The sequence below is a fragment of the Sceloporus undulatus genome, chromosome 6, assembly GCF_019175285.1.
Source record: "Sceloporus undulatus isolate JIND9_A2432 ecotype Alabama chromosome 6, SceUnd_v1.1, whole genome shotgun sequence".
NCBI classification, from domain to species: domain Eukaryota; kingdom Metazoa; phylum Chordata; class Lepidosauria; order Squamata; family Phrynosomatidae; genus Sceloporus; species Sceloporus undulatus.
This window is the reverse complement of record NC_056527.1, coordinates 165,023,614-165,050,313: the sequence shown is the minus strand read 5'-3', so window position 1 is coordinate 165,050,313 and position 26,700 is coordinate 165,023,614. Positions and strand designations below refer to the sequence as shown.

At 40.0% G+C, this 26,700-nt stretch overlaps 1 protein-coding gene across 3 annotated transcripts in view; it reads left to right on the top strand.

The window, feature by feature from the left end:
- ASB7 (ankyrin repeat and SOCS box containing 7) overlaps positions 1 to 26,700 on the top strand; it is a 26,920-nt gene extending 220 nt beyond the window's left edge. The window contains exons 1-7 of one of the 3 annotated variants that reach the window (XM_042473578.1): positions 90 to 298; positions 1,667 to 1,838; positions 4,024 to 4,112; positions 7,791 to 7,911; positions 9,828 to 10,056; positions 15,334 to 15,939; positions 22,200 to 26,700. In XM_042473578.1, coding sequence (XP_042329512.1) covers positions 7,858 to 7,911; positions 9,828 to 10,056; positions 15,334 to 15,939; positions 22,200 to 22,339 — 1,029 coding nt within the window. In that variant the 5' untranslated portion in view covers positions 90 to 298; positions 1,667 to 1,838; positions 4,024 to 4,112; positions 7,791 to 7,857 and the 3' untranslated portion in view covers positions 22,340 to 26,700. Of the gene's footprint in view, positions 1 to 89; positions 299 to 1,666; positions 1,839 to 4,023; positions 4,113 to 7,790; positions 7,912 to 9,789; positions 10,057 to 15,333; positions 15,940 to 22,199 lie in introns of those variants that run through there. The other 2 variants (XM_042473580.1, XM_042473579.1) reach the window with 2 other exon arrangements.

The following is a 26,700-nucleotide window of genomic DNA, read 5'->3' as shown; positions in this document are numbered from 1 at the left end:
CCAATCAGAGCGCGGCGCGAGGAGGAGGGCGGCTCCTGATTGGCTGGCGGCCCGGGTCAGCACCTCCCCTGTGACCCCGAGCTCTGAGAGAGAGAGAGAGACGGAGAGACAGAGAAGAGAAAGGAAGGAAGGAAAGAAGGAGGCGGCAGCGGCTTCTTCTTGTTTTCTGTTTCCCCTTCGGTCTTTCCCCCTCTAAGCGGCTGGAGGGCAGCGGCGGCCACGGCTCCTGCTCCTCCTCCTCCTCTTCTTCTTCTTCGGGGCCTGACAGAGGGAAGGTTGAAAAGAGGAAGACAGGCAGGTAACGGCCAAGGCGGGGCGGGGGCGGGGCTTATGGGGCCCCGCCCCCAATCGGAGCAGCGGAGGGACCCTGCCCTGGACTCCCCTGGAATCACAACCCTTGGCTCACTGCTGGGGGATCCTGGGAAGTGTAGTTTTTCCTGGAAGGGCAGGACAGCCCTCCCAAAGCAGCCCCAGAAACAGACAAACAAAGTGATGCTTCTTTCAGCTGCAAAGAGGGAGATGGAGAGTTAAGGGTTAAGGGCCCGGAAACCGTGCCTTCTAATGGGGAGAGACATAGGGAGCGGGGTCTGTTCAGCCTGGAGAATATGATGACAGCCCTCTTTAAGTATTTGAAGGAGGGAGCGAGCTTGTTTTTGCTGCTCCAGAGAATAGGACCCAATGGAGCAATGGATGTAAGCTCCATGAAAAGAGATTCCAGCTCAACATTAGGAGGAGCTTCCTGAGAGTAAGGGCTATTCAACAGTGGAAGACGCTCCTTCCTCGGAGTGCAGCGGAGTCTCCCTCCCTGGAGGTCTTTAAGCAGAGGCTGGATGGCCATCTCTCAAAGGGGATGCTTTGATTGAGAGTGCCTGCATGACAGGATGGGGTTGGACTGGGTCAGGGCCCTTCTTGGGGTCTCTTCCAGCTCCAAACCTGCTTCTGAGGCTGTAGACTTGGGCCCCATACAGACAGGCCAAAATAAAGCTGCTTGGGGTCACTCTGGAGGTATGCTCTTGAAATGACACACGCACCTTAAGAGGCCAGAAGCTGTGCTAAAGCTACACTCCAATCCTTAGGACTGGAGCATGGCTTTGGTGCGGCTTCTGGCCTCTTAGGACACACACATAATTTAAACAGCATACCTTTAAAGAGACCCCAAGCAGCTTTATTTTGGCCTGTCTTTATGGGGCCTTAGACTCATCGAGTTGGAAGAGACCTAAAGGGCCCCCAGTCCAGCCCCATTCTGCCATGCAGGAAATCACAATCAAAGAGTAGGTGTATCTTGAGATGTAGCCAACCTAGTGATTGGAAACATGGCAGAAAGCATGAGAGGATATTTTGTAGGGCCACTTTATTGTAGTGTTTGGGAGATTTGGGTAGAATGCAGAGCCTTTTCCTTTAAGGCAGAGAGAATGAAGGAAGATGATTTGTCCAGGAGAACTGGAATGAGGATGAGGTAAAGTAATGGAGCTGGGAAATAGAATCGAATCATCATGCCTTCAGAACAAGGTTTGGAAGTAGTGCAGATAAGCGGAGATGAGCCTCTTTCTTACGGTTAACCCCAAAAACCTGGAGGTTTATGAGATTTTGAGGAAAACTTAAGTCCATAGAAATAAACGTTCAATGTGGGATTTGAAACTGAAGTCTCGTCTGATCATTTCTGCAGGCTTGGACTATGGAGCGCAGTTTGGCGCAGGAAATACAGAAGGTATGAAAAGCTATGGAGATTGCCCCCGCTTCCTCCAGGTTTCAGATGTTGTGAAAGGTGTGGCGCTTCGCAGCTTTCGTCCCTAGAGAAGAAGCAGGACATACGTTTTCAGATGGGACTGTTACACAAGGTAATTCTTTTTTGTTACCTTTAAGATCAGGTATTCTCAAGGATGCGTAGTTGAAGAAGGAATGCAGCGTGCAGTTATAGGTCTCTTTTCACTTGAGACGACACTTTCCTGATCCGTTGTGTTCAGTTAAACTGCATGCACAAAGTGACAATCATAGTCTAGCACAAGGGTTCCCTGTTCTTTTTCTACCAAGGTTTTTAAAAAGAGAACATTTTGTCCAGGTTGCTGCTGTATTTTGCTTTCCTAGTTTTTAAGTAGCTGGTAAGGTACCAGAGAGGATCAGCCGTGGCACAATATTTCCAGTTCCTATGTATGAGTGTAAAAGCTGGAAATGAGGAAAGCTGATGGGGGAAACAGTGGAGTTCAGCTCATTTAAAATGTGGTGCTGCAGAAAAATCCTGGGGCTCTCAAAGACTGCCAGAAATACCTTTAAGGGGGTCCGAGAGCAAATCAAGACAATATGACTAAATTGCAGCTGTCATACTTTGGGCGTACCATGAGACAAGAGGCTTCGCTGGGAAAAAATGATAGACTTCACTGCAGGTGGATCGACTCAGTAAAGCAAGCCCTGGCTCTGGGTTTACAAGACAGGTCTCTTAATAGCAGACCTTTTCTGCTGCTCTGAATGGAGATCTTTCATTCCTATGGTCATTGTAAGTCAAAGCCAACTTGACAGCACATAACAACAACGTAATTATTGACCATCTTCACCTTTGGTCTGAGCTTTGTGGGACACTTAACTATGGGCCTGGACAGACAGGCCAAAATAAAGCTGCTTCGGGTCTCTTTGCAGGTGTGCTGTTTAAATGATGCATGCGTCCTAAGAGGCCAGAAGCCATGCCAAAGCCATGATCCAGTCCTAAGGACCGGAGTGCAGGTTTGGCACCGCTTCTGGCCTCTTAATATGCGTGTGTCATTTAAACATCATACCTCCAAAGAGACCCAAAGCAGCTTTATTTTGGCCAATCTGTTCAGGCCTTATAACTCTTTGATTTGGCCTTCATATTAATCCCTGTGTCTGCATACATCGCATTCAAATGCTTTCATCCTCTGCAGCATTATTTCCTTCATCCTTTATATTTGAGTATTAGTATAATGGGTGTTTAGACAGTTTAGTTTATCATAAAGATATCATCCTAGTAGCTGTCACTGTTTTGAAGTAGATTTATATCCAAATACATGGTGATGTGAGATAATTAATTCCTTCTTCAAGGAGTGTGTACTCTGAATCTAGATGTGAGGAGGGGAACAGCAGATGGAAGGAAAGCTGTGGTGTAAAGTGGAGATACTCTTCCAACTTGGGTCTGGACCATTTTTTTAAAAATCCTGTATGTAGGAGAACATAGAAATACAAACCTTTACAAATTTGCTATAGAAAGGCCAGTGCAACACAGTAGTAAATTTCAGAGGAAAAGCAGATCACTCTTTTTTAAACCTGTGTCAAAAAGAGTGAAAGTTCATACAGTAATATGTTTCTAGACTGCAAGTGTCATAATTCCTTGTTATTGACTGTGATGGCTCAGGTTGAAGGCATTTCTCGACCCAAAATGTTTAGAGGGCCAGAGCTGCCACTAGATTTAAAGCCAATGGTTCCATGGCTTGCTGCATAGTTCTGGGTGAGGGATAGAGGGTAGATGTTAGCTGAGAGTTAGGATCTGAAAGCACTCAGAATCTTCCTTCCTTACAGAACAGAATATGACCATCCTCGCTCATACTGGTTTCCTTCTTAGACTGCATTCCTAGAATCTTTTTCTTATAGCATTTGTACTATTGAACTGTGGATTCCAATAAGGTAGTACACTTCAGGTGCTTTAAATCCAGATGTTCCAGTTTTAAGTTGAGAAAGCTGACAGCAGTGCTTCTTTTCTTTTAATCTTGCAGGATCCATTTACTCCTACACAATTCAAACCAAGAAATTTAATCTTCAGATTAGAGTGTTGGACTAAGTTTAAGAACTGGGCTCAGATTCCCACTCAGTTGTTTTGTTTTCTTGGTGACTTTGGACCAGCCACCCCCTTTCAACCAAACATACTTTGTATATTGTGTTAAACTGGTAAGGGAAAGCTCAGAGCCATGTCAACTGCCTTCACCTCCCAGATGGAAGAGTGTGATGAAGTTTAATAAAATAAGAGGTAAAGAAACTATCCTGTACCAACTACAAACCTTGTTCTGCTTGTTATTCCAGGCTCATGCTGCTGCAGAAGATGTGTATACATTTTGAATCCAAAATAAAAGTCAAGAGGTGAAGATATAATGAAAGAACCCTGTATACAGGTGACATTCTGAATTCTCAGCTTGTAATGACTGTTATACTGGTTTATGAGTTTTGTTATGCAGATTCTGATAGTAGGTTATAGTTATTGGCTGTTGTCTGGCAAACTGTCCAGTATGATAGAGGAAGGTTGCTAGGTGCAGTTGGAATAGTGTTTTCTCTGTGCATGTTGCCAGGTTGACCTAAAGGATTTGGATGTTCGCCTTGGATTGGGCGCCTTAAATTTTATGATCATTTTATGACATGATGTGTGTGCAGTTTTTGCAAGCAGCTCTTGCAGTCTTATCACATGCGCATTTTCTTAGAAGTAAAATCTTACGAATTTCATAACATTGATTCAAAATACATAAGTGCTTTGTGGCCTAGGTATACAAAGGGACTCCATTGTCATATGCATTTTTTATACATTTAAAAAATCTTTAGGAACCAAGGTAAATAAGAGAAGACAATGAAACTATGGCCAGAAACAGATGGCGATAAAGTGGCGGCTTAATGCTGCCCCTTTTAGTGCCAGATCAGGGCCACGGCAACCACATGCTGCAGCCTCAATCCAGCATTTTTCCGGCAGAAAGCCACTCCCTTTTGCACTGGGAAAAAGGCACCTTTGCCACTAAGGTGCCTTTATTTGCATTTCGGCAGCATGTGGCATCTAAATGCCGCGCCGTCACAATGCTGCCCACCGTCTGGGTGCGTTGGTGGTGTGATGCCAGCTTGGGGACAGAGTCAGAAGGGCATGTGGACACCACACCTCCAAGCCACCAGGAAGCCGGCATATATTGCCAATGTGTTTAGCCCTTATAACTAGGAAAATCCATTACGATGGATTTACTTTTAAGTGAGTGTCATTTTTGTTCATTAGTTTGTGTTTGCTGCTTACAGTGGCCTAGTTTGGACAGTACAGATCTCTACTTAGTAAGCTAAGAGATGCAGAAAGCTAGTGTTCATCATGCTTACACTAATCTTTCCACCCTCTCTTGTAATAATAGTGAAGTTAATCAATTACTCGATCTCCTTTTTTTGTCTGCACTGGCAAACTGTGGTTAGTGGAGATGGAACAAACCAGCAAGCTAAGTCATAGTGTGAAGGTGATTTAGGATACCAGCATGTTCTCATACTGTTGATTGAAGTTTCCTGATTCTAATGTAATGAGCAACTGGTTTACTGAAGACTTTCTGGTTACTTGTGGTTTGCTGAGGGGGTAAAGAGTGGCATGACTACAGGACATCCAGGTTAATCTCTTGTGCATATCTTTGCTTATATTACTTAGTTATATTACTGAACTGAATGATTGGGTGCTGATCTCTGATGTTAAATATGCTCTGAAGTGTGGGTACAATAATAAATATTTTGGATAGGTATTGAGCTCTGCAGATGCTGTTGTAATGAAAGAGCCAGTGTTTTTGTTCATTGAGGCTCAGCATGGTTTCGCGGAGCTCTTGGTATTGAAAGAATTTGTAAATAGGTTGCTGGCAAAAGATTACCAAGGTAAACAATGAAGGGTAGAACGTATTGGCCTTAATGTTGTTCATAATTTGACTGAAATTAGTTTTATGTAAAATGTTGGATGTTTTTAGTGGCGTTATTTACAGTATATTTAAAACCAAGAGGGCAAGTGTATTTAGATGTTTGTGCTGTGATATTATGACATTTTGGTCTTTTAGAAGAATTGTACAGTTGACTAGATGAGGCTGAGAGGGAGCAACATACGCAAATGAAATGTTAGGAATGCAAGTATTGAGTACCTACCAGTATTTCCCAGATGGAAGTTAAATTCTGTTTACCAACATTTTGCTCAGTGTTTTAATGCAGTTGCTTTCTGATTGTAAAGGCACAAGTGCCATTCAGTATTCCATAGCAACGCTAATCACAGCGTTCTCATATTTTTCAATCCCCATCTTGTCTTTAGCTAAAATGGTTGAGGGAGCAATCTAAAGTCTGTCTGAAAAATGCTGTTTGACTAGGATGGAAAGTACAGCAATGCTACATTTACTGTACATTTAAGGGCTCTGGAACATATTTATAGTTACAAATAGGCTGCTATTTACTTGGATTATTTTGTAGCATAATCTGCTTTGTTGTCCAAAAAGAAACACATTTATTGCTCCCCACAAACAGTTCAAGGCATATAAAGATTCCTTGGTAGGTTATATTTTAATTATCAGTATATTTATGTAGCTCATTGAATTATGTGAATAAAACAAAAGGGAAATATAGCTGTGCAGAAGCAGCAAGACATTTGGGAAAGGTCATTGGTTCAATATCTGGCATCTGGAAATAGTGCAAAAAGATCCTTGCCTGAAATTAGGAGGAGCTGTTGCCAGCTAGACATAATTGTCCAAAATGCTGATGCAGCACAATTTTATTGACAGAGTTGGTTAAAAGGTCTATGAGGAGTTACAGGAAACATGCACCGTGAGGAGCTTAAGCACATCTTATGGTATACGTTTGTTTCATTTGCCAAACCTTAATGCTATCAGTGATAGACAATCATTGTTCCAAATACTTCTTGCTGTAGAATAAGCAAAGGAAAAGCTTTTCCTTTACCTGATAGAAATAGCAGGCTAGAGAAGCAGAGTAATTCACATGCAAGGGTAAAAATGTTCTTGTTCTCAATAACCACCATCCAGATTAAAGTGTTGTTGGGGCTCAGCATTATTGCCAAAGTATTATGGGGAACATAGGCCTGTTACAGACTGCCAAAATAAAGCTGCTTCGGGTCTCTTTGGAGGTGTGCTATTTAAATGATGCATGGGTCCTAAGAATCCAGAGGTCGCGCCAAAGCCACATTCCATTTCTAAGCACTGGAGTGCAGCTTTGGTGCAGCTTCCGGATTCTTAGGACCCATGCATCATTTAAACAGCATACCTCCAAAGAGACCCGAAGCAGCTTTATTTTGGCAGTCTGTAACAGGCCATTGTGTCCCGAAAACAATGCTGTTGAGAGATCTAGCTTGGATATTTAGAGAGGTTTTCAATACAGGGAGCTCCCACTTTTCAGTGCCTTGCATATACACATATACATACAAAATATATAAAAAACATTCTGCTCTTTTGTCAGTTCTTCATACCTACGAGTATCACTTGGGACCACTCACACGCATGCACACAGTCCCAAGGCTTGCCTATTGGAATAGGGGACCTCTCCGTGAATTAATCTAACTTGTCTTTGTAATTTGCAAGCATGGATAGAGCAGACTTGCACCAGTTACTATTCCTATGGAGGTTTGCTTTGGACTCCTTGCATGTGTGCACATGCACTGCTTGCAAAGTGAGCTGGGGAGTGGAGGGCGTCAAGGTGACTACACACATGCAAGCAGTCTAAAGCAAGCCTCCAGATTATTATGAGTTGTGGTCATATTGTTGTAGGATATACCAGATGGACCATTGTTCTTCGGCAATCTGCAGGTAGAGAACATATTTAGAAGTTAGAGATGTCAAGGTACCAGCACTGTTGGAGGTGAGGGGAGGAGAATTAAGGTCTAAGTCTGTTAATGTTTTGTTTTCTCCTCTTCCTTGATGTTTGATATCCTTTCCTCCATCATGACTTTTACCAAACTGAATAATGTAAACATCTTTGTAAGCACTTCCTCCCGAATTCTGTTACTGTTGGTGTGAACACTTGGTGTCATAATGCTTGCTGTCTGTGTGATATTTATGATTGAATTAACTTTTTTTTCTCAGTTTGGTTTAGCAAGACTGCAGTCTTCATTTCAAGAAGGGACTGCTTGCTTGGCATGTGAACAGGATTATGTATAATGAAGATGGAAAACAAAGCTTACAAAAACTGACCTCTACCTATAAGGTATTTTTTCCCTATTTGATGGAACACATTCGTCTCTTTTCTTAGATAATGTTATTTCTCTTATTCAGAGTTGTAAAACTGGAGGACATTCAGAACCTACTTATTCAGTGGTTCTTTCAAAGCTACTGTGGGCCATAAATGTCCTGTTGATTGAGGGAAATCATAAAAAAAAGAACACTTTGCTGATATTTTTCAGGCTCTATTTGCATGATAAAAACTGCATTCTAGTTATTGAGCTACAAAAGCAGTTTTTCTGGGAGAACTTTAAAAAGTTTTAAATATTAAATGTTGCTAGCAGCCAGTGGGTCCTTCCTAGCTGTCACTGCTCTGGATATGGATAACCACACTTCGACCTTAAATGACTAGTTCTGGTTTTCTTTCAGTTACATTTATTTAAAAGCATCTGATTTTTTAAAATCACTTTTTGCAAAGATATGTTTTTTTTCCTACTTGTGTTTAAAGGGAAGGAGCCAACCCCTCCCTGCCTTCTTCCATATATGTGTAAGATGTGGGAAGAAAAGCTGCCAGTACTTTGATAAGATTCAAAGGCATGCATTACACATGTTAAAAAAAGGTGAAACGCAAGGTGGTGTGATTGGTTGGATATTCTGACTGGCATTGGTGACATATGCAAGCATAACTGAAAGTTAGGGGCTTTTTTGGTTGCTGTGCAGGGAGGAATTCGCAACCTCTGTGATGGAATAGTTAGAAGCCCTGCAGGACTCACCTTCCTCCTGTTAGCCATCCCCTCCACTGCCATTACTGGTCTGAGGAGAGTATTGGAGTAGCATCTGGCTGTATCCCTATAGCCAGACCCAGAATGGCAAATGCATTCTCCAGGACCTCCCAAGAGTCTTCTCAAGGTCTTGGAGGATTATGTTGTTCAACTGCATATAGAGACATAGTTAGATGCTTCTCTCAGTGACCTCTGCTCTCCACCAGCTCCTAAATGACCCTGAAGGTCATGTAGAAGAAGCATGAGTCCTACAAGGCAGGAGAGGGGAGATGTCTTGTTGTTCTACTTGGGCAGAATTTTACAGCACATCTCCTGATGTAGGATCTCAGCCTTTGATTTATAATACTCGTAATCTAACTGTTTTCAAGTAGCATGGAGATCAATAGTGCTGTCCAGGCGTGTGGGACTATAACACACATCAGCCCCCCCAACACAGCCCATTGCGCCTGGGGTTGTTGGATTTGTAGCCCAATGTATTTGGGCCCCAGTTTGGGGAAGAGAGAGATACATGGTGTTACATCGCATTTGAAATACTTTTGGTCTCTGACATGTTGGAATATCTTTGCTAATTTTCTTAATCTGCTGTTTCTGATAATACCGGAATGTTTTACTAGTGACTTTCCACATCCTTTCTCCACTGCATGCTTTTCTGCTTAAAACATTCCTCCCTCGACACCTGCATTGAGCTTTGAATAGTATCTCTTAAATTGAGGAATACCTCTGTTTCAGTGTTGTATTTTATTCTAAACTCTTTCTTACACAGAATGGGAAGTTTGAGGCAACTGTTTGAAACACTCCATTATTGCTGCAGTGTGGCCTTGGTGCTATAGGCACAGAATCCATCTGTTTTGAGCCTTATTAACAATAGGAGATAAAAGTAAATAGGTGTGAACTGATAGGTCACTTAAAGGAGTCATGTTTGTGATCCAAAAACCTTTCACATGTTGTTGCTGTTGCTTTGAAGGTCCTTTAGCCTTCACAGCTGGCTTTTGGGGGATCAGTGGGGTATGAGAAACATGGGTAGAAATCATTCCTTGCAGCTGTATGGATCAATTTCTTCTATTAACAGTTCTAGTAGGTGGTCAAGGAGTTGTTCTTTCTTGCTTTTTTCTCCCTCCTCTTTCTAATTTGTATTTTATCAGTTTAAGGTGACCTGTGAGACTTCATGATCCTTCTTTAGGAGGCAGATTCTGGAACGATGTTACATCACCACTGCCGGAGGAACCCTGAGCTACAGGAAGAGTTGCAGATTCAGGCTGCGGTGGCTGCTGGGGATGTGCATACTGTCCGCAAGATGTTAGAGCAGGGCTATTCTCCAAATGGTCGAGATGCCAATGGTTGGACCTTGCTTCACTTCTCAGCTGCAAGAGGGAAAGAAAGATGCGTTCGTGTATTCCTCGAACATGGAGGTTAGTTAACTTAAAGGGAATTTATGGTTGTCTGAACAAGCATGAAAGGAATTTTTTGCTTCAGTCTTTCTCTTTGAATTCTATCGTCTTTTATTGTGGTAATGTCTCTTTTTGAAATTGGCTCCAGAAAATCATCTGGTAAACTGGGAATTCAGTTTCTCCTCTTCAAAGCCTTCAAAATAAAACACATTGGAGCAGCCACATTGTGTAGTTGCAGAGTCCACCGCAAGGTGTCAACCTTCTATTAAGTGTTTCTGAGTGTACAAATCAGGAACAACTGATTTTAGAATTCTTCATTACAAAAGCTGTAGAATTCTTTGTTCGCCAGCCTCTTTTGTATGAGCCATGAATTAGTGGTAGAAAGCATATTTGCTGTTATTAATTTTCTGGTGAAAAAATGGGTTTCCTAACAGTCGTGAAACCTGACTAAGAAGAATTACCAAGTAGCAAAGATTTTGTAGTTTTTGCCTAATATTTGCAAATCCCAAAGTTGTGTGTGTGTGTGTGTGAGAGAGAGAGAATCCTTGTTTCTTTGCACAGAAACCACTGCTTCTGTGCATAAAAGTGACTTTTGTGTGTGTGCTGCAAAGAAAATTACTTTTGTGTGTTTGTACACAGGAACACGCTTCAATAGCAAATAAAGGGATTTAACCTTACAGTGGTACCTCGGGATACGAAATACCCAGGTTACGAAATTTCCGGGATACGAAAAAATCCCATAGGAAATAATTGTTCCGGGTTACGAATGTTTTTTCGGGTTACGAAAAAAATTTTGGTGCTTTTCGGTGCTATTTCACACGGAATCGCGGCTTTTCCCCATTAGCGCCTATGGCATTTCGGCTTACGAAGGCTTTTCGGGTTACGAAAGCGGCCGCGGAACGAATTAATTTCGTAACCCGAGGAAGCACTGTACACGGTTTTCCCCATACGGGGGTGGGTGGGTCCAAAACGGACCCCCGGTGTATAGGAAGGGGCCACTGTAGTTGAATATTTACATCCATATTATAAATACATGGACATTTTTACATCATGCTGTGTTGTACAAAGTGAACTGGAACAGCTGTGGCATTTAAAGCTGGGGCAAATTGCAAATTAATAAATGGTTTGGGCTGGGAGAGACTGTATCTGAAAATATTAAAACTCTGAGGAGAAATCCCTAAGTAGTCACTTAATGTAAATCAGTATTGAAGCAAGAGTTATTAGCAAGAACAAGCTCCAAATGGACTGTGTAAAATGTATATATCACACAGACACCAATTGGTAACTGCTGTTGATAAATCTACCAGAAGGAATGATACTTAATTTAATTTCTGTTCAGCATTCAGCTGCACGCATTATTTCACTCGCTCACTGTTATGATCATGTCTCCCCTCTGTTGTCCTCCCTTCACTGGCTCCCTCTTCCTTTCCGCATCAGGTACAGACTTTTGCTACTCACCTTTAAAGCCCTGCATGGGCTGGCCCCTCTTTATTTAACCGATCTTCTCTCTCCCTACATCCCTACTCGCACTCTCCGCTCTGGCAGCCAAAGTCTCCTCTCTCAACCCAGGATCTTCTCTGCTCCGTCCCGGATCCGTCCGTTCTCTCTTGCTGCCCCTCATTCCTGGAACCTTCTTCCTCTGCATTCACGACTCATCACTTCCCTAACCAGCTTTAAGGCTGAGCTGAAAACCATATTGTTTAGGGAAACATTCTCAGGGAATTTGTGATTGTCATCTGGCTGTCTGACAATATTTGATGTGATGTGATTGTTTTATATTTGATGTTTTTAATTTGTTTTTTCTTCTCTATATGGTAATTTTATCTATTCCTCTTTTAATTGTTATTATCTTAGAATGTACGCCTTGGGCAGGCTTTTATTTACTCTTTAATTTTACCGACTGTGTATAATTACAGCGCTTTAGAAATAAAGTTTAATAATAATAATAATAATAAATAATACTTAGTTTGGGAATATTTTTGCATTTTGCATGCTTGCAAGAAGAAATAACTGCATCTCTCTTGGATTTGGTATATTATGGGAAGTGCTCCATCAACATGTAGTTTGTTCCACTAACATGTTAGCAGGATATTTAATGAACAAAATATACTTTCAGCCTGTTAGAGAAAAATATGAGGTATGCATGTATGGTTAGATATACATGAGTTTTAGCTTCAACAAGTGAAGCCCTTATACGACTATAACAGTGCAAATCCTTTTTTAAATATCCTATAGCACTGGTTCTCAAACTGGAGCAGGGCCCTGGTGGGGTGCAAGAGTTGCCCAAGGTTGGTGCAAGGCTTGAAGGCCCTAAATCACCCACTCCTCCTCCCAAACCTTTTCTGTCCTGGCGGGGAAGAGAAAGGTGAAGGATGCACTTGGAGCAGCTACCTTTGCCTGAAGGAGAAGGAGGACAGGGAAACTCACTGGATCATGGCCTTAGGCAGGGTCCAACCTGAACTGCCACTTTCTCTTCCCCACCCATCCCGTTACTGCTCTGGTCTTGGGACAAGATACTGCTACGTGAATAGATTCATGAATATACATGAACGTGTGAACAAAAAATGCACATCAGACAAAATATTTTTACTGCTAGGGGTGTGACATTCTATAGATGTAAAGAGTGTTATGAAGGTACAGAGTCTGAGAACCACTGACCTATAGCAAATGAGATCTGATTTTTAAAATCTTATTTGAGCTGAATTTGACCAGAAGATGGCAGTGCAGTTTTTGCAGAACAGTTGGAGAGCTTCAGAAAATTTGCTTGGAGTTGTAAATTCCGATGTCTAATATTTTTCCACTGTTTTCTGCACATGCAAGTATCAATAGCTTATATGTAGTGATATGTCAAAGTGCCCACTGTCTAGATTCACCCTGACATCTGTGAAAGAACCATGAGTAAAGTGAACTCAAAGACTTTCACGACTGGCATCCATAGTTTTTTATGGGTTTTCTGGGCTATGTGGCCATGTTCTGGAAGAGTTTACTCCAGATATTTTGACAGTATCTGTGGCTGGCATCTTGTGGTGAAACATCAGGAATAAACCCTTCCAGAACTTGGCCACATAGCCCGAAAAACCCACAAAAAAACTTGAGCACTGTAATGCACAGGAGCTCTGGGTCATGCACTTCAATCACATTGGATTGTGTTCAGCCACAATATTCCACTGTAGTTGCTGATGACAAATCGCTAGTGTTGAGGAAAACTGCATTTCAACTTTCAAACACCTTAATCAGGTTGCAGATCCTGCAGTGAAAATATATATTCCTAATAGGATTGTAGTAGTTTCGTGAGCTGTTATACTGGCTATTAGCATTCAGTTGCTGTCTATGTAATTTGCTGGGTTTAAATAGATTAATATCGGTACCTTCTAATGATTACTGTATAACTTTGTGGGATTATTTATTAAGGGAAGCAATTTTAATGCTTTTTTTAAACAGCGGAGGTTCTTTGGTCTGAGAACTGTTTGGTTTAACAGAGCAGGTTAGTTTTGTCAGTCATGTTTCCCTAATGTTTTGTAGCTCTGTTAGATGGCTGGACAAAAAATAAGATTTGCGTCAGAAGCTTCACAGAGCAAGAACCATGAATACTGTATGTGAGACCTTAATTTCAGGGGGACCAGAACTGCAGGAAGAATGTTAAGGAACAGATAGGAGATCATTAGTCTCTGCTTTACCTTTATTGATAGGGTGCAAATTGTGATGTTAGTTCAAAAACGTCATGGCCATGTTTATTATCTGCTACAAAAAGACATTTTTTGGATGTATTTATGAAACCGACAGGTGTCTGTACTATTTTGTCACCCTCCCTTGTTCCTCCTAGAGGACAAATTTTACACTGTGGTTCCCTTGTATTATACATTGCCTTATATAGTGATATTATACATTGACAGGCTGTTCTGCCATATAAATGTTCACACTGGAATTTCTCTTTACCAGCGCAAATCTGGCAATTTTATAATTTTATGCTGCAGTTGCAAGCTTCTTATGGATTGTGTCTGCAGATAACACCAGTGCAAATGTTCAGTATTGGGTGGCAGGCACCATGTCAGTTGAGTATGAGCAAAGGCCTTCTTGGGAAAGCAGTTGATATACGTATAATATAGAGGTATGTTGGAAGAATAGTAAATGTGTACATCTGGCAGCTGTTTTAAAGCTCTGAATCCAGATTTTCACTGGGGATGGGGGAAAGACCTGCACTATCATTTGCTTGTTGGAATTTTGATATTTTGCCATATCTTCTTTCTTCATAATTGGATGTTTACATTCTTTCAAAATCTTAACATTTTGTGAAATGGCAAACCCAGATTATTTTCGTTTTATAGAAAACAGTTTTTATCGAGATGATCTGAAATAACATATAGCTTACATGCTTTGGAAATGCTGCAGACCACAGAGAACTTTCTTTACCTTATACAGTATTACACCCCCCAAAACAAGCTCATCTTGCCAGACCACAATACATCCGCATCTTGGGCCAGCAGATGTTGCAACACATGCTTCTCTTTAAGACCAAGAAGCACAAGGGAAAACAAAACACTGAAAGAAGCATGAAATTTTAGAGCTGAAGGGACTGGGGTAGGTAGAAATACCTTAAGCAGTTGGATGTAGGGTGCGCTATGGATGTCAAGAAACTTGACTGTGTGACCAATCTGTATGTTTTATATATTCCCTTTTTAAACTTGGTTTTGAAGCAAAATGTAGTCACAGGATGAATTGACTTGAAAGCATAACTGATGTCTAGAGTTCAAAGCATTAGTTACTAAATTATTTTCTCACAAATCAAATCTTTGTAAATCTATTTTAGTTTGAAGGGTTTCCTGCAGAAGAATTTTTTTGGTTTGCACATTGCTTCGAATGTTGAAACACAAGGTATCATTTCACACATTTAAGACATTTCCCAGCTATGCATTAAATATGCATTGAGAGGGGAATGATTTAAAATACTATCGATGCCCAAAGTCTGTTTTTAACTTATGTTTAGATTGCTCAGTAAAGTGACAGTCATTATTGTATTGAAACTTTGTAAGAGATCTCAGAGGTGTTCTTAACAGAGTTTCTAGTTAAATAGTCAGTCCAAAGGGGAAAGGTCACTTGCCCCTAATGTATGTCAAATATGTTAGATTTATTTTTTTAAAAGTTACATATTAAATAATTAGTTATCTGGTCTTATACAAGATTGTTGGATAAACATTTGCTGCCACCCTTTCAGCGTTTTTAACAGTGTATCATAATACTGTTTTCTTTTTAACTGCTTTAATGATGGCTAACTCCTTGCACTTTCTTTCAAAACCTCAGCTGATCCTACAGTGAAAGACTTAATTGGTGGCTTCACTGCTCTACATTATGCAGCCATGCACGGCCGGGCCCGGATTGCACGCTTAATGTTGGAATCGGACTACCGCGTCGATATCATTAATGCAAAGAGCAACGATGGCTGGACTCCCCTGCATGTGGCAGCTCATTATGGCAGAGACTCATTTGTCCGACTCTTGCTGGAGTTCAAAGCCGAAGTTGATCCCCTCAGTGACAAAGGTACTACACCACTTCAGCTGGCCATTATCCGTGAAAGGTCCAGCTGTGTCAAAATCCTCCTAGATCATAATGCCAATATTGACATTCAAAATGGCTTCCTGTTACGCTATGCTGTGATCAAAAGCAATCACTCTTATTGCCGGATGTTCCTTCAGAGAGGAGCGGACACAAACCTGGGGCGCTTGGAGGATGGACAGACACCATTGCACTTATCTGCTCTTAGGGATGATGTGCTCTGTGCACAGATGTTATACAATTATGGTGCAGACACTAATACAAGGAACTATGAAGGACAGACTCCACTGGCGGTTTCAATAAGTATTTCTGGAAGTAGCCGACCTTGTTTGGATTTCCTACAAGAAGTAACAAGTATGTATACTCAGTCTTAACTCAGACGTCTTCAGTGTTTTGCGTGGGTGGGGGGGTATTTATAATATGTTGGGTACAATTCAGACTTCCCGTGAGCATACTGTTCACAAGACATTATGAAAGAGGAAGGGGAGCAGATCCGCTGGATCTGAGGCCTAAATCAATTCCTATTCCCAAGTAGAGTAAACCCATTGTATCAATGGGAGCTTGGTGAGTTTACACTTAATGCAAGTTTCAATAATTCATTGAGTCATCACTAGTTGAAACTGACAAATGGGTTTATTCCTGAGTGTCTTCTACAAACAGAACCAACAATTCTCTTGACAGTGGCATCTTTTGATCCAGTTCACCAAGTTTCTTTTTTACCTAGTTTTTTTCATGATTGATTAAGAAGGCTGATAGATTTAACACTTTCATTTAATAAAAGTTAATAAACATGTTTCTTTTGAACTATTTGGTTGAAAAACCTTTTAATTTAACACAAACAACACTATAATACCGTATTGTTTTATCACTTCTAACTACACAGACTGGTTGTTTTGTTCTCCTCTTTAGATCTCTTCCTATATAATTTCTAAAGCTATAAAAGTATCCTGATACCACAGTAGTAAAAAAAATGGCAAGGAAATTACTGTTAGGTTACTTGGCAGATAACCCTGTTGTTTCTGATTTTTCCTTTATTATTGAACTGGTATGGTTGATCTCAGTAAAGTTAAAAATACTAAGGTGAAATGTAAGATACATTGAGTAATGTAGAACCAAGTTGTACTCTACACACTTCCATGTCACCAACCACTGAAGGTGTCAGCCGCAATCGCAGGTAAAATATCAGGAATAAATTCCTCCAGAATGCAGCCATGCAGCCCGAAAAACCCACAGAAAGCTATAGAATCAACTTGTTCTGGAAACAAGGTTATAGTTCATCATTTAGGTTTGGATACAGTGAACACTGCACTATTGGCATGCTATAAAAAGCCATAAATGTGTACAACACCAGGTTCCCATCCCATCTCTAGGCATAGTTGACTTATAGGTATGACTGCACATGATTTACACCTCTCAAACATAGAAACTCACAGTCCAGGAGCAAGCCATTGGTTGTAGATTTGAGGGCAGGGAACTGTCACATTAATTATTTGTAAGCTGTTCTTGGAGCCCTTTGCCCCCAAAGGCTGAGATTCAAGATGGCTAGACTGGTGCTCCAATAAACAGATAGGTTGGGAAGGGTTTTACTAAAGAGAACTTAGATAAATGGATGCTGGGTCAGTTTATTAAATACATATGTATTTAAATTATTAAACCTTCTGTTTCCTTTGACATTCCAGATGTGTTTTTTTTTTAGAAAACCAGGTATGACAACATTGGTGTAGTGCCAAACTCTGCTGTAGCGTTAAATGAATGATCCTCTGGCTTCTGTGTTCTCCTTTTTCCTCTCATCTTCCCTGATTTTTCCTTTCATATCATGCTATAGTTTTTAATTGCATCTGAGTTAGAGAAACTGTGAGGTCATTCCGCCACCATCTTCACTTAGTCTCTACAAAATGAAACGTCCCCATCATACTTTTCTACTACAGAAATATACAGGGAACAATCTTGTCCATTTAGATTTTGTGTTTGCATTTTAAATTCCAACTTTATTCTTTGATTTTAATCGTAAAACAGCTTATTAAATCCCTGTAATTGGTGACCATTTTCTGAACCTTCTTAAAATGCATGAAACTTTTTAATAACTTCTGAAAATACATGATGATATTTTACCGCTCTATAAAGGTTTTAATTTAATTTCTGGCTTAATTTCTGTTTAAACTTAACATATTTAGCATAAACTGCTTTCCTTAGCACTCTTGCATCTGACATTTTACCGTTTCCTTGTTCTTCACTTCTACATTCAAAAGTGCTGTCTCAATTTTTCTTGGGTTTTTTGCTTGTTTCATTGCTGGAATTATTATTGTGATCATTCCTAGTATTTCCTCTGTCTTCTTGCCAGAGACTCTAATATGCTTTACCTAGAAAAGGCATTTTGGGTGTGAAGCCCGTTCCTCTGCTTTCCAGTTTCCTCTTATTTCCCTGTTTTTTCTTCCCTTACAGATTGATCTTTGTTACAAAGTTTAAAAAGTAGTTTTTGTTATCAGTTACCTACTCAAGCTACTTGCTATTGCTACCTTGATTTCCTTTCCATTTTCCATGTTTTTGGAAGCCATTAATTAATAATTTATTTAGGACTTGGAAGCATTTTCAGTTTCAGTTTGAAGCAACAGTGCCCTTTCTCTTAAGGTTTTAAAGTCATTAGATTTGTTGGAGTTTTTGGGAGGCTTGTTAAGGCGGTGTCTTCAAACAGCGTTCTCCTCCGAAACATGTTTTGCTAAGTTTTCTTTTCATTCGCTGAACTTGCTTCAACGACATTCTCAGCAGAGTTTTTCTTCCTACTTTTGCCTCACCTCTAGCTATAGTTGAACTTTCTTTCTGTTCAGTACCCTTCTCCGTGTTTTGTTTTAAGCTAGTTACAGATGCTGGTGAAATGTCAGAGACAAACTCTTCTAGAAAATGGCCACATAGCCCAAAAAACCCACAAAACTATGGATGCCGGCCATGAAAGCCTTTGACTTCACATAATTTAAGTGCTCCATCCAGCCTCTACAATGCCAGAGAAGCACTGGATGTGTCTTTTAGCAAGTGCACTGAACCATTTCCAGCTTTCTTATTATGAAAAGTCAAGGTGCTGCTTCCAATTTTTGTTTAAGGGAGTGGCTCATAGTAACACTTCCTTAAGTGAAAATGTTCAACATGTAGGATGGCTTTTCATTCTGTGTGAAGCAACATCCCAACGTGAAGAGTTGGTCTTCATAATCAACAGCAATAGTGGTAGCATGCCAGTTTATAAGATCAGAAAGTTGGTATCTTGTCAGCTGTGTTTGTGAGCTGATTTTGACAGTTGGCCACTGATAGTACCTGTTTGTGATGCTTTCTTGTGGCAGAAGTAAGAAATTATGTGTTAACATAACATTATAGCATCCATAATGGCCCATGCAAAGGGCAAACCCTTTTTCTTGAGGACGTTCCCAGTGATTGTGTAGGACTACTTTTAAAGCTGGATGCTTCAATTAGTTTACTTCATAAGTATAACCATAGAGACCTTGTTGAATTCTTGTGTAGGGAGATGGTTACAGTACATGTTATATTGATCACAGTAGTGCCTTTGTTAAATAACTCAAAGGGATCTGTGGATTTAAAACACAATTTAAAGAACTCTTTAGCTCTGCCTTTCCTTAAACACCTACAGCTAAAAGAATCCTAACTTTCTTTGCTAATGTTTAGCTCTGCGGCTTTTGCTGCTGCGGTAGCCTGAATCCTTTGAAATGGAGAACGTCATGAAATGTAATTCTGTGGTCAATTGCTAGATGTACCTGCAACTGTAAGGAAACTGTATCCTCAGCGTCTTTCGTATGTGTGGGAAAATATTCCATCCCTTAATTTGGAAATTGAAAATCCTTCTAAAAGAGTCAGTTATAACTCCGACTGCAATCGGCTGCGTAACTCAGTTTTTTGATGAGTCAAGACTATTTTGGATATGAATCGGTAGACTTTTTATGGGACAAGTATTACTGAATCAACAAATACTTTAGACTCCTCCTGAAATACCAGCGTTCCTTTTTTTTAGTTTGCATATATTCAAAGGCCAGGGTTTTTTAAAAACCACGTAGCCCACCCTCTTCTCATAAAAGCCTTTTATGTATGTTGGAGATGGATCAGTCGCCTTGGAATAGTGACAAGTGGGGTGGACTTTTATGTTTGTTGGAGATGGATCAGATGCCTTCAGAAGTGACATCCCAGCTTCTCTTGGGCACAGAAAACGGGCAGCTAAGCTTTCAATGTGTTATGTAGTATCTTAGGGTGGGTGACTGTTAGTCAAAGCAAACTCTCTAGCTATCATATTGCACCCACATTTTCAAAGCATGCAGGTTTGCCTGAAGAACATAACTGAGCTTTTTGTTCAAGTTGGTTCTTTGATATCTCTGCAATGTTTTGTGTATTTATCCCCTGACAATCCTTTATTCCCCCCTCAACCAACCCAAAGTGCCCTGTTTCAAGGAGGTGAAGTTTGGCCCCCTCCAGGTTTAGCAACTAAGTATAAAAGTTAAGTGGCAGGTATACAAATCATCAATTGAATCAAACCGTAACATTTGCTTTACTCTTTGCTGTTATAAGGAATTTTATTGCAATTCAGTCACCAAACAATTATAATCATTAAATTAAATAGATATAATTATTAAATGTTTTATTATTACATTAAATACATATTATTTAACAACATAAGACAATTACAGAGAACATAGAGAGCTAGATTGAGTTGTTCAAAAGGCAAAACAAAATGAAGTGTCGATTAAAAATATGGTTTTGTGGGAATTTTTATTTCAGGAACTTTGACTTTAGGTCTGACCATTTCCATTATAACTTGCACATTTTTAGTGCTGGGTTTAGGATGGAGTTGGAATTTTGTTCCAATTGCGTACAAGTGTCTGACACATTATAAGGCAGGAATCCCCAACCTTTTGTGCTCATGGGTACCAAATGCTAACCCCTGCCCCGCAAAAAGATAAAGTACACATCCTGAATTGTTTAAACATGAAGTCTTTTTCTCCAAGAGTTGTCAGCCATCCATGCACAGACATGTACACATCTTCTCTATTTGAGCATGCACTTCATTATCACAGTCCAGGACGTCATACATTCTTCTGAATCGATACTCCTCTCCCTCTTCCTAATCACATACCAAGTGATGGAGGGAATAGTTTTCAGCGGCCCATTAAAAAAGTTTTGGTTTTTGGAATATTTTGGATTTGGGAATTCCAGATAAGGAAGGCCTTAACCTATAGATGACTTATGATATAAAGACTGTCTGTATAGATGATGCTTAAAGATTAAATAAAGCTTTTAAACTGCTGGCCTCATGAAACTGATAGACAGCTCCTGGGAGTACTTTTTTATATTGAAACCAAGCTTACTAATGAAAGGCTCTCTTAAATATGATGCTTCAGAAATGTTCTAGCATTGGGAACAGACAGGGAAGAGTTGATGGAATTGATTTGGATACCATTGTGTTTCTGGAGGGAAGGTCCTGGCTTGAGAAAACTTTTAATTGTCTTTTCTAATCTGGTTTTTATCCAGGCCCAAAGATCCCTTCCCAGCTTGGCAAAAGCTTTGCACTTTTTACTTCTTAATCATTAAGCAGAACTTGATTCATCACCTTTTTTTATTCGCCTGGCTTTTGCCAAATTACTAATAACATTTCCTATTTGCCAAATGAAGGTTCAGTGATGTTGGTCTATAATCCTTGCCCCCTCCCTTTTTCATTCAGATGCAATCAAGAATGAGTAAGTGCTGTGGACACCGAGAGCCAATAGATGTGGCAACTGGTGCTTAACACTGGAAATGCCCATTATTAGCACATTCCCAGGAAATGCTCTTCAGCTTATCAGGGGAAAATGTCAAGACGCTTAATAATCAGCTCCTCAGGAATTCTGCCTTAAGTGTGGATTGACTTTGGAATGCTTATTGTGTTCTGATGGATTCCAAAACAAGACAGTTGTGTGGCATTTTTTCCTATAGTTTATAGTGAGTGTACAACTTGTGGTGTTCAGTTTTGACGGTCCCAGGCAGATGTCGTGGCCGGTTTGAAAATACAAAGATACTTTGTTGAGCATTGTCTTAATTGTGATTATTAGGATTCGGTGGTGTTAAATTCAAAACATAAGAAAATGCACATCTGTATTGCAACGTTCATAAACTCTGTATGAGTTGTCAATCTTCAGACGTGAATGCAAAAACTGCACCAGATCCTAGGCATACTCTGCAATGTATATATGTAATACCATACACTGCTGTTTGATAGCAAAGGTTCATAAGCTAAGGTGCAGTTATACTTTGACTTATGTCATGTTGCAGTTAGTTTAAATTGTATTTTTGAAGTGTGGAACAGACCAACTCAGTGGTGAAGAGCATAGTGTGTGAATACAGCTCTTGCCCACTTCACTCACTGGCATCCCCACTTAAAGGCTGTCAGATTGTGGGACTGGGAAAGATCTGCTTAATTGCTTGACATAAACAGCTTAACAGAAAATTGTCATTTTCCCCACTAAGTCTAAACAATTAGCTGTTCCATTTCATTGCGGTGGGCAGGGGGCCTTGTGCTTGTCTGTTTCAGCTCTGCTTATTTGATCATGACCTCTCAATGATATATTAATCCTTTTGTCTCCTTTTAGGGCAGCCCCGGAACTTGCAAGATCTATGCCGAATTAAAATCCGTCAGTGTATAGGCCTTCAAAACCTCAAACTACTTGACGAACTACCAATTGCCAAGGTCATGAAAGACTACTTAAAACACAAATTTGATGATATCTGACCTTTTGCGAAACGTCTGGACAATAAGCAAGATTAGTTTATATTCCAGATACCTTTCAAAGGCTGGTCACCTTGCACAATGTATATCCTATGCAATTTCTGATTTTTTGTTTTCTTTCCCGAGAAGTCAGAAGGCAGGTATACAATTCCTTGAGGGGAGGAGGTGTTTTATACCAAATGCTAGAAGGTCTTTTTGAAATTATAATTTCTTGGTCCACGTTTACAAGATTTAAACTTTCTTAACAACCTCACAGTTGCGGATTTTGGTGTCCTTTTTTCCTGTTTTGTTTTGGGTTTTTTTTTCCAATACAGGGGGAATTTGGGTTTGTTTTAAAGCATCACTTTTGAAAACTTAAAAGTTGCAGCTTTAGAACGAAGAAGGGAAGGAGCGTCACTTGTTCGAAGGAAGCCTTCCCTCATGCCCAGGTAGCATGTGTGATACTGTGAGATGGCTAGATGAATCCTAAACAAAGAAAAAGTGGGGGAGTTGTGGGAGCAATCCACCAGGTGCTATTGTTGGGTTCTTCTGTTGGTGAGACATCCCAGACAAGCTCCTCTGAATAGCAACAGTGCTTGGTGGATTAATCCGCTAGTACTGCTCCCATACCAAGGACCAATATGGACAGGAGTCCCAGCAATTCATTGGATTCCACATGGTCACAATTTTCTCCCCGTACAGAGTTTTTCTCAGAATCATGGCTCAGGCTTGTAACTAGGTTGTGTTTCCTATAGACATGGCACCTCATTGAAAACATTGCCACCTTCATTCTTTTTTGTTACCTAAAAAAAAATACATGTTTGATCGTTACCATAATTATTGTAGTTTGAATGTCCATATGTCTTTTTCTTCCTCTGATGCCAGTATGCAGACTGCTGTTTGTAATTTAGTTTTACACTGCTCAGATGCCTCTGTGGTCTCTGTGTATTTTCTTTCCTATAAAAGCATTAACAGAAAACAAATCTAATTTCCAAACCAGTGCATCCTGTTTCCCATATACTGTAGTGCCTCATGTGCAATATTTTTTTCACTTTATGTTTCCTCCATCACACATGTGATTTTCACACATTCCTGCCCCTGGCTCAATGTGATATTTGTTACTGTTGGAATTGCTGCTTTATTGCTGTTGCTTTTGTTTCCCCTTTCAAAATATCAAAAAGATCTAATTCAAATGTCTTGGGACTTTGGGACTTCTGTTTTCCTATGCAAGAGGCCAATTTGTGGTGTGAAGACCAGAATCTGAGTTGGCAGTTTGTTCTGAATCTTTTTAAAAGGGGCTTCATGGTATTGCTCTTCTGTCATGTTTTCAGCCGGCTTGATACTGAACAGAACCTGGGCTAATCCAAGATCCTGTTTGGCTAATATGGACCATGTGAAAATGGCTCACATCTCAAAATACTACCAAATGTGAATTGTGTGTATATGTATTCGCTTCACCCATAAGCAGATTGTGCAAAGCTGAAATTTGCCATTCATAGACTTGAATATGAACCCTGTGTGTACAGTTCACATTTCTTGGTGTTTTGAAGTATAAAGGGTTGGCCATAAGCATGACAAAACTAGCATCAGTGCTGTCTTCTTTTTTTGCCTCTGAGAATTAGATATGCAATTTGATCAAGATTTTCTCATGGCCAAGAAAATCATCACCTGATCCCAAATCTAACTTTGCAGAAGCCCAGTTTGTCCTTTATTTTCCCACTTGAAGCTGGTACACAGTGAATTATAACAATGGCTATCACAGACATTTTAGATAAAGGATGTGACAGAAGTTGAAAGTATCATAGAAGTGGCTCTCTGGAGGTTGCCCTCCATATATCTTAGTGAGCAAATCAAGTTGGAGAACACTGTTGGCGTTCCTTTGTTAATATTTCACCAGTTCTCAAGCACATCCCAGTCAATCTTTCTTGAAGGGGGTACAGGAGATAAATAACTGAGGGTCAGTTCTGCTGCTTATTATGATCAGGAGAGCAGCAATACTGTCTTTTCATAGGCATTGTTTCTGTTGGCTGACAAATGGATTGCAAAGAACTGCAATAGCCAGGGATGAGTGACTTCTGTTTGACGCTGGGTTTTGTATAAGCAAGCGACAGGATGGTGTGTCAGCATAAAATAACAGATGAGTGGCATTTTCCCCATGCACACTTCTACATGCATCCATTTTTACTTCACTAGTGGCCAAAGTAAAATACGTTGTTTGCTGAAAAATAGTGGAATGGCCAAGTAACCCATCTTTCCCCACAACTGGAGCCACAGGAAGGCCATATGTGCTTTATTTAATATGCTGGAACAACTGCTAGGGTTTTGCAAGGCTAAAGTGACGTCCCTGAGCAAAAAGCTAAGTTCTGATCTAGGAAATGTTTGAAAAGACCTCCAGTAGTTTATCTCTCCTGAATTTTAGGCTCTTTGATATCTAAAGCCGCCAGAAAAGAGGATTGTTAGCCATGCTTAAGTGTGGTGCATTGACACAATGGAGTTGCAGGTCTGAAACAATTTGGTTGGTTTCTTTTGTTTTTAAAAAAGTGATAGTACATTCTTAACAAACTAGTCTGACTCTACTAGTTCAGGGATCCATTGTAAAGTGAATTTAACTTTGTCTTGCTGCTGTGACTTAAAAAAAAATTATAAATGTCTTGCTGATTACAAAAGTGCTATTTAATGACATGTATAATTCCATTTATTTATTTCTTTGAGGTTTTGTTTTTCTGTTCTCCCCAGTGCTTTTAATCATCAGTCCACTTGTACGAAGTCAATCTTTTGTCATAAAACTAAAAATCCCTTAAACAACTTATTTTTGGACCATTCCTTCCAGTAAAGCTGTATTGGCGGATTCAAGACAATAAGAGGAAGGGAAAGCCTTGGGTTCTAGTTCTATAAACCAATTAAGCGCTTGAGCGGTAAAGTAACTGTGTAGTCTGTCCTCTTTCTTCTCTTTCCTGTTTTAATGTTCAGGGAGTCTGATAGTTTACATGGGATGTTGAATTGGGGCCAAAGGGCAGAATTTACCACCTGCATACTGTCACACCAAATTAACCTGGATGACAGGTTATGCAGCAAGGTAGATTTTTACCTATTTGAACAGAAAGGGGAAAAATGGGTCTGAGAATTAGAATTGAATGATGTTGATGTGTTATAGGTTCATTAAATCTTTGGACTTAAAATCCAAGCGCGAGAGAGAGAAAGAGCTTCTGTCCAAGGCCTGTTACCACTTCTTGAACATTTGTTAACTTTTTAAGTTTTTTCCCCTAAAAAATACAAAAATTGGCAAATGCACCAAAGAAACAGACAAGACGACGATGATTAGCAAACCGCAAACCTCATCCTTTTGGAAACAAAACCAGAGTTTTGTAAATATTTCTGTTTATAAATGTACAGCAGAGTAAGAGTGTGTTTTTTTTAGATTATTTAATTACCATATTTCTAATCTATTTACGATATTAGAGACCATATTTGTTAATTCCAAAGGCTTCGGTTTGGATTTCTTTTCTTTTCCTTTTTAACTTTTGCTTAATTCGTTACCCGTGCTAGGAACAACGTTTCCCTTTTTGGGACAGCATGTTGACACAGTATTCTGTACTTGTTAGTATTTGGTACTTCATATGGAGAAAGAAGAAGAAGAAAGGGCAATTCTGGCTTCCTGCAGATAGTGGTTTGTTAACTCGGAGCAAGCTACAAGAACTTGAGATTCTTCCTTTGTCTCACCATGAGTCTTCTCACTTCTTCTTTCTCCGACTTCATACTGGTCTTAACAAGGACTTATTATTATATTCACACCAATACAAATGTACCAGGATTCTCAAACCCTTTCAAATCCTAGTAAAGATAGGAATCTTGGTTCAGTGCATAGTAGAACAGTGTAATTTTAAGCCATTGTTAAGGCTAGTAACAGAAGCAAGCGAGAAAATCGTGGCTGCTAGGAGAGCAGGGAGAAGAACAGAGCCCATAGTCCTGAAATTAAGTTCTGATCTGCAAATCATGATTTACAGGAAACCAGCATTTATTCTGTATCAGGCTCAAACGATTGAAAATATAGTCCTCCAAGAATTTTGCTTCTAAATCTTCTGGAGCAACTCGCTGGTTCTTGGGATGTGGGGCCTGAGGTGGAGACTTGCGTTGTGAATTTATAATGCACCTGCCAAGTTTTTATGGAGGGCAGACTAAGGAAACTTGAAACCTAACTCACTAAGGTTGGTTCACTGTCACAACTTTTGTTCTGGGAAGGACGATGTACCATTTTACCCGCTATTCTAGCTTCCACACAGCTATTTCTGTGTTAGCAATATCGTAACATATTTTATTCTTCCTTTTGTAATGTAAAGTTTTGCGTTGGGTCATTTTGAATTAAAATAATTTACCAAATTCTTTTA